The sequence below is a fragment of the Rhinoderma darwinii genome, chromosome 4, assembly GCF_050947455.1.
Source record: "Rhinoderma darwinii isolate aRhiDar2 chromosome 4, aRhiDar2.hap1, whole genome shotgun sequence".
Classification (NCBI taxonomy): domain Eukaryota; kingdom Metazoa; phylum Chordata; class Amphibia; order Anura; family Rhinodermatidae; genus Rhinoderma; species Rhinoderma darwinii.
This window is the reverse complement of record NC_134690.1, coordinates 348,202,652-348,214,918: the sequence shown is the minus strand read 5'-3', so window position 1 is coordinate 348,214,918 and position 12,267 is coordinate 348,202,652. Positions and strand designations below refer to the sequence as shown.

At 45.0% G+C, this 12,267-nt stretch overlaps 1 protein-coding gene across 2 annotated transcripts in view; it reads right to left on the bottom strand.

Moving 5' to 3' along the window:
* The window catches only part of ATL2 (atlastin GTPase 2), a 69,662-nt gene extending 61,527 nt beyond the window's left edge, over positions 1 to 8,135 (bottom strand). Inside the window, exon 1 of one of the 2 annotated variants that reach the window (XM_075862913.1) lies at positions 7,989 to 8,135. In XM_075862913.1, coding sequence (XP_075719028.1) covers positions 7,989 to 8,070 — 82 coding nt within the window. In that variant the 5' untranslated portion in view covers positions 8,071 to 8,135. The remainder of the gene's footprint in view (positions 1 to 7,988) is intronic. The other variant, XM_075862914.1, reaches the window with a different exon arrangement.
* Between the last annotated feature and the right edge of the window lie 4,132 nt (positions 8,136 to 12,267).

Below are 12,267 nucleotides of genomic sequence, written 5' to 3'. Positions count from 1 at the left end.
TCAACTAAAACGCAGCATAAAGGAATATGCTACGGATTTAAATTCCAGATCAATTTAACGTCTACACTGCAGGGGCATAAGATTTTCTAAATCTCATCCGTTTTGCTGCTACTGTAAACACTGCAGAATCTCCGCACAGCATTCAGTTGCCGTAATTCACCAGGGTTTACGCTACATGGGAACCCGGCCTTAATGCACCATCCATTTGGAGAAGTACGGCCTTGTTCATATCTGCATCGTGCTTCTGTTCATGGGTTCTGTTAGACCTTTCCGTCAGGGAAACCATGAACAGAAACCAATCGCTTCCATTTGCATTATCATTGTTTTTAACGGTAATGCTTCCATTGCAAATGGTCCCAATAGCGCAGTTGATGTGAAATTGTCCAACAGAATCCCTAAATTAAGTGTGCCAAAGTTCAGAAGAGTTGTTGAGAAAGCCAGTACTATGGGCACTGCAGGTCAGTGAAAGTTGCCCGTGTTAGGAGAATCATTCAGGCGACATGAGCGGGAATGTGTAGTGGCTTCAGAAAAATATTTAGGAACAATTAAACATATTTGCTACAGAAATCATTCACCAAGTAGGCTTTCAAGACAGAGGATTCAGGAAATATTATTTTCCTGTGCCCTAGAGCAGAGATTAGAAGAAAAGCACGGACAGAACTACTGTACAGTTACTAAAATACTGCCAAATAAGAGAGTTTTGCCGTCTCTACGTTGGAGTGGTCCAACAAGCTACAGCGTTTAGGTGCGTTTTTAGGCTTCGTTCACATCTGCGTAGGGACTCAGTTAATGGGTTCCGTCGGACCCCCACCGATCACATACGAATAGGTCATCAGTTGGCCAGGTCGTGGACAGCCCCTTTAAGCGTGAAGAAAAGCCCTGCATAAACTCACTCAGACCAATTGATAGCCTGGACTCTATTTGTGTGCTCTGGGATGGTTATGGCTGAAAATAAAATGCAGATCACATGAACCGCGCTTCCTTGCTTAGTAAGTGCCCAGACTTAGCACCGAGACAGAGATTTGCTCAGTGTATTTATGAACAGCTTCTTTTAGACATGTGGATCAGTATGAAGGAATTTGTCTGGGAGAAGTCGTCGTTTATTGCTGAACTACAAAATGTACCCTCCCTAAAAGTGACTGGTGGACTATATAGTTATCTCCGTCAATACCATAGACAATGAACGGATTAGTAGTTCGCAGGTGTGACCGCCGCTATATTTAAGCAGGTGACTCGGGACCCTAGTTCTAGTGATTGCTGGGGGTCCCAGCGATCATACATTTATTACCTACCTATTCTGTGTTGATAGGCCTTGCAGCCCATGTGACCGCTACAGCCTGCGATTTGCTGCAGTGGTCACATGGGAAGAAAGGTTATTCCAGGAGGCCGGGATGCACGGGGAACAGCCAGGGGAACAAGGAGCCGTTGCTATGACAACGTCAGAGTGGTAAGTGAAGACTTTTTTTTTTTTATTCAATTTAAACAAGAATTTTTATTTATTTTTTTCAGATTTGCAATTTTTTCGGCAGAATCACAGCATTTGCTTTTTGCTGCGGTTTTAACTTTCCCACTGAACTCAATGGGTGGGGGATTTAAAAAAATAAATAAAAGTAAGTCGCAACACAAGTGCAGCAATTCCGCAGCTAATACAGCACCAGCATAGTCAATGAGATTTTTGGAAATTGACCTGCGATGCATATTTTAAAATCCGCAGCATGTCAATTTATCTCACAATTCACAAGCGGAAACGCATCTGCCTAGCGCTGTGGAAAATAGCACCAAAAGCCGCAGCATGAAAACGCTCCGGAAAAACGCATCAAAACGTTAAAAAACAAACAAACATGTAATTAGGTGTGGTTTTTACCTGCGAATTGCGGTGTATTTTCCGCAGAAAAATACGCAACGTGTGCATGTAGCCAAAGGGGTCATCTTGTTAAGACAACTTCTTACAAAATGGAATCGGGCGCAGCTGCTGGCACAGGCCCGGCTTCTCTAATCAGCGGTTATTGCCTAGAAACCACCTCTGACATTTCCCCTGTAGCGGCTAACAGAGCATATGGACGGGGCTCGTCACCATGAGAAGTAAAAGAAAGAAAACGCTACAGGTGAATGCCCGACTTGTTTAGTGACTGCTACACATTTAGAAGACAACTCCATTCAGGTGTGACTACTCCTAACCAACCCCCGGGCATCCCACCCTTGAAGTAATACAATTCTACTTGGTTGGATGTATGGTTGAGTGAGCTTGTGGGTGATAACCACCTCTCGACCACTAGCAAGGGTCCACCGACATGTTGCGGTTGATGTGCGGTGAGAACCGTATCCAAAAACCGCATGCGGTTTTTCAGTTACATAGGTGTAAAAAAAAAAATAAAATAAAAAAAAAAAAAAAAACACAGGGAAAGGCCTCATGCACACGACCGTATTTTTTCCCACCCGTAAATACTGGCGTAAATACGGGTCCGGTGTCACACGTATTCCATCCGTTTTGCACCAGTATTTACGAACCCGTGCCCGTAAATATGGGTCCGGTGTCACCCGTATTCCACCCGTATTTACGGGCACGTTTTTGGCGGCAAAATAGCACTGCACTAATCGGCAGCCCCTTCTCTCTATCAGTGCAGGATAGAGAGAAGGGACAGCCTTTTCTGTAATAAAAGTTAAAGAAATTCATACTTACCCGGCCGTTGTCTTGGTGACGCGTCCCTCTCTTCACATCCAGCCCGACATCCCTGGATGACACGGCAGTCCATGTGACCGCTGCAGCCTGTGATTGACCTGTGATTGGCTGCAGAGGTCACATGGCCTGAAACGTCATCCAGGACGTCGGGCCGGATGTCGAGAGGGATGCGTCACCAAGGCAACGGGCGGGAGACCGGACTGGAGGAAGCAGGAAGTTGTCGGTAAGTATGAAAGTCTTTTATTTTTTACAGGTTTATACTGATCGGTGGTCACTGTCCAGGGTGCTGAAAGAGTTACTGCCGATCAGTTAACTCTTTCAGCTCCCTGGACAGTGACTATTTACTGACGTCGCTTAGCAACGCTGCCGTAATGATGGGTGCACACATGTAGCCACCCGTCATTACGAGAGCTCCATAGACTTCTATGGACTGTCCGTGCCGTTATTACGGCCTGAAATAGGACATGTTCTATCTTTTTCAACGTCACGGGCACCTTCCCGTGAGAAAACGGGAAGGCACCCGTCGCCAATAGAAGTCTATTAGCCCGTTATTACGGGTCGTAATTACGACCCGTAATAACGGGAGTTTTTACGGTCGTGTGCATGAGGCCAAAGACTGGTTCATCAAGTTCAACGTTTTCTAATCAATTACACGCCCTTCATTGCTGAATCTGTTATAAGCCTCAATGCCATTTGTGAGCAGACATCTAGTCTTTCTTTAAAGAGGCTCTGTCACCAGATTTTCCAACCCCTATCTCCTATTGCATGTGATCGGCGCTGCAATGTAGATAAGAGTAACGTTTTTTTTTTCAAAAACGAGCATTTTTGGCCAAGTTATGACCATTTTTATATTTATGCAAATGATGCTTTCCTAAGTACAACTGGGCGTGTTTAAAGTTAAGTCCAAGTGGGCGTGTATTATGTGTGTACATCTGGGCGTTTTTACTTGTTTTACTAGCTGGGCGTTGTGAATAGAAGTGTATGATGCTGACGAATCAGCATCATCCACTTCTCTTCGTCAACACCCAGCTTCTGGCAGTTCACAGACACACAGCGTGTCCTCGAGAGAGAGATCACGCTGTGACGTCACTTCCTGCCCCAGGTCCTGCATCGTGTCGGACGAGCGAGGACACATCGGCACCAGAGGCTACATCGACTTACCTGCAAACGCTGATGCTGCTGCAGAATCAACTGTAGCCTCTGGTGCCGATGTGTCCTCGCTCGTCCGACACGATGCAGGACCTGGGGCAGGAAGTGACGTCACAGCGTGATCTCTCTCGAGGACACGCTGTGTGTCTGTGAACTGCTAGAAGCTGGGTGTTGACGAAGAGAAGTGGATGATGCTGATTCGTCAGCATCATACACTTCTATTCACAACGCCCAGCTAGTAAAACAAGTAAACACACCCAGATGTACACACACACAATACACGCCCACTTGTACTTAAGAAAGCCTCATTTGCATAAATATAAAAATGGTCATAACTTGGCCAAAAATGCTCGTTTTTGAAAAAAAACAAAACTTTACTCTTATCTACATTGCAGCGCCGATCTGCTGCAATACGAGATAGGGGTTTGAAAATCTGGTGACAGAGCCTCTTTAACCCCTTAGTGACCACTAATACGCCTTTTAACGTCATTTACTACTGGGCTTTAGGCTAGGCTGACGCCTTTTCACGTCAGCCTAGTCTAAGTCCTGCACGGGTCTCCCGTGCAGGCAGGAGCCGGGGCTCTGCTGTCTGATGACAGCTGAGCTCCTGCTCCAACGCCCGCGATCGAAGTTTACTTCGATCGCGGCCGTTTAACCCGTTAAATGCCGCCGTCAATAGCGACCGCGGCATTTAACTTTGTTTACAGAGGGAGTGCGCTCCCTCTCTCACCCATCGGCGGCCCGCGAATGAAATCGCGAGTCTCCGATGGGGTGTCATGGCAGCCGGGGGACTGATAAAAGCCCCCAGGTCTGCCCTGGACATATGCCTGTTAGGACGCGCCGGAGGCACGTCCTAACAGATTGCCTGTCAGATTTACACTGACAGGCAATAATGCTCTGGTATACGAAGTATACCAGAGCATTATAGCAGCGATCGGAACATCGCACAGTAAAGTCCCCTAGTGGGACTAATAAAATAAGTCATCAAAGTGAAATAAAGATTATTAATAAAAACGACAGTAAAAAAATAAATAAAACCATTTTTTTCCATAAAAAGTGGTTTTATTTAGTAAAAGTGTAAAAAAAAAAAAAAAGTACACATATGTGGTATCGCCGCGACCGTAATGACTCCATTAATAAAGTTAATATGTCATTTAAACCGCAAAGTGAACACCGTAAAAAAAAAAACGCCAAAAACTATGGCAAAATTGCAATTTTTTTCCATTGCCCCCCAAAAAAGTCATAATAAAAATGAATCAATAAGTCCCATGTACCCCAAAACAGTACCATTCAAAACTACGTCTTGTCCCGCAGAAAACAAGCCCAAAAAATCACTACATTGATGGAAAAATATAAAAATTACGGCTCTTGGAAAGCGATGATGCAAAAACAAATAATTTTAGTTCAAAAGTGTTTTTATTGTGCAAAAGTCGTAAAACATAAAAAAACCTCTACATATGTGGTATCGCCGTGATCGTACCGACCCATAGAATAAAGGTAACATGTTAATTACGTCGCACAGTGAACGGCGTCAATTTAAAAACGCATAGAACAATGGCGGAATTTCAGGGTTTTTTTATAATCCCCCCAAAAAGGTTAATAAAAGTTAATATAAAAATTATATGTACCCAAAAATGGTGCCATTAAAAAGCACAACTAATCCCGCAAAAAACAAGTCCTCATACAGCTATGTAGATGAAAAAATAAAAACGTTATAGCTCTTTGAATGCGACTATAGAAAAACGAATAAAATAGCTTGGTCATTAAGGCCTAAAATGGGCTGGTCACTAAGGGGTTAAATGCTGACATAGCATCTGCCACTATTACCTCTTAGGGTAGGGAATTCCATAGTTTTAGTGCTCTAACTGTAAAGAACCCTTTCCTATATTGACATCTGAAACGTCTTTCTATCACACGCAACAGATGTTTCCGGGCACTTTGTAAAGTCCTTGGGAAGAACAGATTACGTGCCAGTTCTTTGTATTGACCACACATAAGTTACATGTTAACAAGATCAGACGGCTCTCCCCCCCCCCGCATCTAAACAAACCCAATATTTCTAGAACTTCAGCGTAAGGGACACCTCCCATCCCTTTTGATAATGTAGTCGTAGAGAATAGACCCCAATCCTAATGTAGTTGTACAGTTGCCTTTCCTATTCTACCCTTCACAGCCCATACAAAGCGCATGCTTTGCGAATGGGCAGACCGATCCACACGTATAGCATATGTTCCTGATCTGAACATAATATACTGTAAGTATACCAAATGAATATAAACTTTAAATAAGAAAAAAAAAAAAAAAAAAAAACTGCATATAATGAATGTTTGCATCTTTTTTGTTTTATACTCTAAAAATTGCATATTGTGTGTAAATATTGCCTAGTTATACACACACAAAAAAAAAACCATTGTAAACTTCAAACTTTCAAATAGGGAGAACGGATTTTATAAAGGGGGGGGGGAGCGACACTTCATTAGAAAGTTGCCTTGTCACCATTTCTGCACAGCGATTATTTAACGTCATAACACGAGAGATTCTTCGAGTGACAGGGATCCTACAGACAGCAGCATATGGTAAACCGAGGAGGACAACCGCGGGTCAATGGCAGGGGGGCTGCAGCTGTCACACAGTTATCCTACAAGGTTTAGGACTGAAGTAGAACACGACCTCCGCTCTGCAGATCATATGTGCAGAAGAGCAGTATGTGTTGTAGCATGGGACGGTGATAATGCGTTATTTATATAGTGCCAACGTTACAGCATTAAGATGTGATAGATAACAAAACACGGCAAATTTTCAAAACGGGTGCAAAGCGTGAATGGGAGAAAAAAAACTTTTGAATTTAGGATTTTCCAAAGTGACGATGACAATGATATCGCACAAACAACAAGTTTCCATTACGATTTGAAGATTTCTGCATTATAACTTCAACCAACTGAATTTTGAGATGTCCAATCCTTTATTCCCCAGGAGATAAGTGGTGCCAGCAAGTTTCTGACAGCTGCTTATCCCATTCTAGAAATTGAATTAAACATGTGCAGTTGAATTGGCAGAGCATCCTTGTTTACAGGGTAGTCGGGAAGAAGAGCTGGCAGGGGAACAAACATTTTGACAACAGCAAACTTATGCATATGGCCAGCTATTTCCACAGAAACAGCACCACTCGTTTCCATGGCTAAACCCGGTATTGCAGACTAGCCCCATTCACAAGTCCTGCCAAGCCTGGGGGCTGTAAAGTGAGGGACCTAGGCAATTTCCTAGCTTGCCTTCTGTGGCAGGTAGGTCTTGAGCTAAAGACCTGAGTGATGTGAAGCAGACTGGTTACTAGGGCCCTGCTGCTCAATAACGCCATAGGCCACACGGCGGTTGTTAGGCAGTGTATTCCTAGCAACCAGTTTGTCAGACAACTCCGAGCACAATTCTGACAGGAAAATGACCACAACAGACATGACTGGATCAGGTTTATATATCTATTACGTGCCACACAGGGGTCTTCTGCCAGCCACAACAGCCCTGTAACTTCACATGTCGCCAATCATATGCCCAATGATGACGTGCCACCAGGGACTAACCTGGTAAGGGGCACACATACAATACCTGACTAAACCCTTAACAATGAAGAGGGGCAAGGGACCCTGGGAACGCAAGGTAAAGGACGATAGAGACATATGGACTTTACAAACAACGGACTCCTGCCATATGGTAGAACAAACATGACTAGGTATAAAGAGGGCACAGTGGCATTACAGGTACACCATGATGCCAGGCTGCAGCTTGTTGTTGTGCCGCCCACTCCGTCAGAGTAGTGTATACGGGAATGCACGTGAGGAGGGGGTGACAGGTGTGAGGAGGGCACAGCGATTGTCACATGGGTGGACCGTTAGGGCTTCTGCCATCTACATATATATATATATATATATATATACACACACACACACGCTGCCATACGTCATGTGACAGGAGTACCTACGCGGTCTCTTAACCCCCTCACACCCGCCAAGAAACGTCACAGCCGCGCACACTGTACAGCAGCGTCCCAGTGCCCCCGTTTCCAGCAGTGTAGCTCTATCCTACCGCCCTGGTAGCGTTCTAGTAAGTGCCCGCGACCGCCGCTCAGACCACTGTCCCCGTCATTCTCTGTAAGAACGCCCATTACCTGGCTCGTCAATGTGATTCATTTCCCAGCTTCTGTTCGAATCTAGCTTTATCCGATTCCTCAGCGATCCTCTCTCCGCCATCTTGGCTCTTGGTTTTGAAATTAGCCCCGCCCGCTATGGTTACGTCACGCCCAGTCTCCGCAGTCTGAGAGGTGCTCCTGGCTCTCTGATGTGCCCGCCTCCTTGCGTGTGCGCATGCGCGGAAGCTCTGCGCTGACAGCTAGAGCTGGCGAGGTTGGAGCTTGCTTATTTAAACGCATTCACATCGCAATGTTGACGTACTGACGTGCGCTTCTAGTGCTACCTTGAAAACAGGCCCTTTATCGTGGAAATTGTTGTAACCAGTGTGTTAATGGCGTTGTATTACGGCATATGTCATGAGTGATGCCCTTACTCGGTGTACATTTACTTTATCTACTGACACTTCTTGGCTTCATCATGAATTCTTGCTGCAGACCTCAGTCATAATCCCTACTGCCATTACTTGTATTACCACAGGATCTCAGTAAATAAATATGTGCCCATGGCTGAAACTATAATGTAAAGGCCCTAAATGTGTGGGGCTTTGACTACTAGGTCCCACACTGATCCAAGTAAGAGAAGGACACAGTCCCAGTTCTTGTTGGATACGTGTCCTTACGTCTGCACCAACCATCCCAGTGAGGACTGGTTTCCCTGTGTGGATGTGTGATGGAAATGAACGTGTTATTACAATCTTGTGTTCCTTCCTATTCCTCTCCATTGAAATTAATGGCAGAAAACGAAACAGCCGGGTATGCGCACACCTAAAAGAGGGACTTGGTCCCTGCAGTCAGCCCAACCATATCACACTTTTCTATACACTACTTTTATGCAGGAACTACGTTGCATTTCACAACTTATGCAAATAACACAAAAGTGTTATAAAGGGAGCGTACGATTCTGAGAGTATAAGGACTGGAAATAATATTGAGGGTCCTGGGAAATAGACCCTCACCAATCATTCAGTTATGCATGGGGAATCATACGTTGTTTTGGAAAGCAAATCCATCTACAGGACCCCAGCCAATTTTACTTGACTTACTATAAGATTTTGTATGAAAAACTAAATAAGGGCATGACCACACATGGCGGAATTCCTCCGCAACTGTCCGCATCAATGCCGCACAGAATCTGCGTTGCAGATTCTGCAGCGGATCTGCACAAAATGTGCAGAAAATTGATGCGGACTGGCCGCTGCGGACTGCAGGAAAAGTGCTTCTCTTCTCCCTATTCAGTGCAGGATAGAGAGAAGGGACAGCACTTTCCCTAGTGAAAGGAAACGATTTTCATACTTACCGGCCGTTGTCTTGGTGACGCGTCCCTCTTTCGGCATCCAGCCCGACCTCCCTGGATGACGCGCCAGTCCATGTGACCGCTGCAGCCTGTGCTTTGCCTGTGATTGGCTGCAGCCGTCACTTACACTGAAACGTCATCCTGGGAGGCCGGACTGGAGACAGACGCAGGGAGTTCTCGGTAAGTATGAACTTATATGTTTTTTTACAGATACATGTATATTGGGATCGGTAGTCACTGTCCCGGGTGCAGAAACAGTTACTGCCGATCGCTTAACTCTTTCAGCACCCTGGACAGTGACTATTTACAGACGTCTCCTAGCAACGCTCCCGTCATTACGGGAGCCCCATTGACTTCCTCAGTCTGGCTGTAGACCTAGAAATACATAGGTCCAGCCAGAATGAAGAAATGTCAAGTTAAAAAAGCAAGACGTATCCGCAGCACACATGACATGTGCATGACAGCTGCGGACTTCATTGCGGAACTTTGAATCTCCATTGAAGTCAATGGAGAAATTCCGCCATGAGTCCGCCACTGCTCCGCAACAGACAGAGCATGCTGCGGACACCAAATTCCGCTCCGCAGCCTATGCTCCGCAGCGGAATTGTACGCATCGTGTAAACGAACACTGCTAATTTAAAGTGAAAGTCAATGGAGAAACGGCTCCGCTGCGGATTAACGCTGCGGAGTGTCCGCAGCGGAATTTAAGTGAAATTCCGCTATGTGTGAACCCGCCCTATTAAGACAATCCGCGTTCCCCAGGAGGGTTTATATTCACGTCCAGGCCGGCAGCCTCCTCCTGCTCTAGACATGCAGGGGACTCATCAGCCTGGGATAGAACAGATGTTATGCGCATGCTCAGAAATGAATGAATCGTTACAATAATGACTACAAGTAAACAGGTGCCTTTAATTGAAAATATTTACATTAAATACATTACACTGAGGTAAATATTCTGAGCAGTAAAACATCTGATAAAGAAGCGAGCGATGGATACAGTAGAATGGACTTGGTGCAATACATCTTGCAAGTAGGACTTTAGTTAGAGGGCAAATAGTGACACTGTGAACTCGATAAAGAGAAACAGTCTCAAGGTATGAATACAGCTGCGTCTAGCTGAGCCCATCTGATGCCACCTTCATACAGTGTCATGGAGCCTGGTTAGAAAACAGAGCAGCTATCTCATACATAAAACCATGCAAATGTGGAGGTTGCGCGTTGGTTTCGGAAAGGTCACTTTTTGTTAATGGGAAATTCACATCTTAGACATGTATGGCATATCCACAGGATATGTCATACATATGATCGATACGGTGCCCAGCTCTGGAACCCGCACCTATATCGTCAACGGGGTCACCCAACCCTGTATCGCCTAGTGTGGCGGCCGCTGATCGCAGATTCCAGGTGAGGAGTAGGGGAGAGAGGGCCACGCATGTGCGCCGCTCTCTTCATTCTGTTCAATGGGAGTTAGGGCGGATTTACACGAGCGTGTGGGTTTTGCGCACGCAAAAAACGCTGCATTTTGCGTGCGCAAAAGGCACTTGACAGCTCCGTGTGCCATGTTCATATGATGAGCGGCTGCGTGCTTTTCGCGCAGCCGCCATCATTATGACACTCTGTTTGGATGTTTGTAAACAGAAAAGCACGTGGTGCTTTTCTGTTTACATTTATTTTTTTACTGCTGTGGCGCGAATAACGCACATCCCACGGAAGTGCTTCCGTGTGGTGCGTGTGATTTTCACGCACCCATTGACTTCAATGGGTGCGTGACGAGCGAAAAATGCTGAAATATAGAACCTGTCGTGAGTTTTACGTAGCGGACACACGCTGCGCAAAAATCACGGACAGTCTGCACTGCCCCATAGACTTGTATAGGTCCGTGCGACCCGCGTGAAAAACATGCGGGTGGCACGGACGTATATCACGTTCGTGTAAATCTGCCTTTAATAAAACAATCGAGTAGCGCTTGCTCAGCTTCTTTTAGTAACTCCCAAACAACAGACTGGAGAAAGCCACGTGCATGCACGGCCTTCTCTCCACTAGACCCCACCTGGTATATGCAGGCAGTGGCCGCTGCACAGGGCACAACGGGGTCAGGTGACCCCTATTCTTGATATAGATATACACCCGCATCTATCAGATATTTATGGCATAACCCGTGGATATGCCATAAATGTCTGAGATAGGAATATCCCTTTAAAAGTGCTGAAATCTAAAAAAAAACAAAAAAAACTGAAACCTCATGCACATGACTGTCTGTTTTGTATTGATCAATAAGGTGCATGGGTACGATTTCATGCAGAGGCGTATAATTTTTTCTTTTGGAATCCGTACGAATTTGACAGAAAAAATTAGTGCCATGCTCCATTGAATGCTGAATGTAAGCATTGATTCTAAGGGAGATAGCTCTGTACATATGCCACCTGACGGAGCCTGTAAGGCTGTAAGGCAAGTATAGAACTAACATTGTAGTACTAGTCTAAAAATCAGCAACAAAATCCACATGTAACACATGCATTGCAATAGGGGAAATCAACCATAAATGGCAAAAATCCAAAGTGAATGCGGCATGCTGCCGATCTAAAAATCTGAAGCTTGGTTAGACCGCAGTCGATTTTTATGCTGTTGGTGAATTGGGTTTGTTCACATTGTACTTTGTTGCAGAATTTCGGTGCGAATTCAACAACCGAAATTCTGCAACATATATGCAATGTGTGAACCTGTTCACTATTGGGAGATTCAAGGGGCAGCTCAGGTGAAAAATGCCAACGGATCTGTAATATGATGCCTATAGCCTACTTGGAACGGATACTGTACCAAGAAAACGTGTTATTCTCCATCGTATACCATATTATGCAGGTATTCTCTCTTATGTAGACTAGATCTTTCTGCTCCATCTTCATTTAGAACATTCCAGTAAATTTGTATAGTATATATAGGTGATTCCCCATGATTTGGATGATT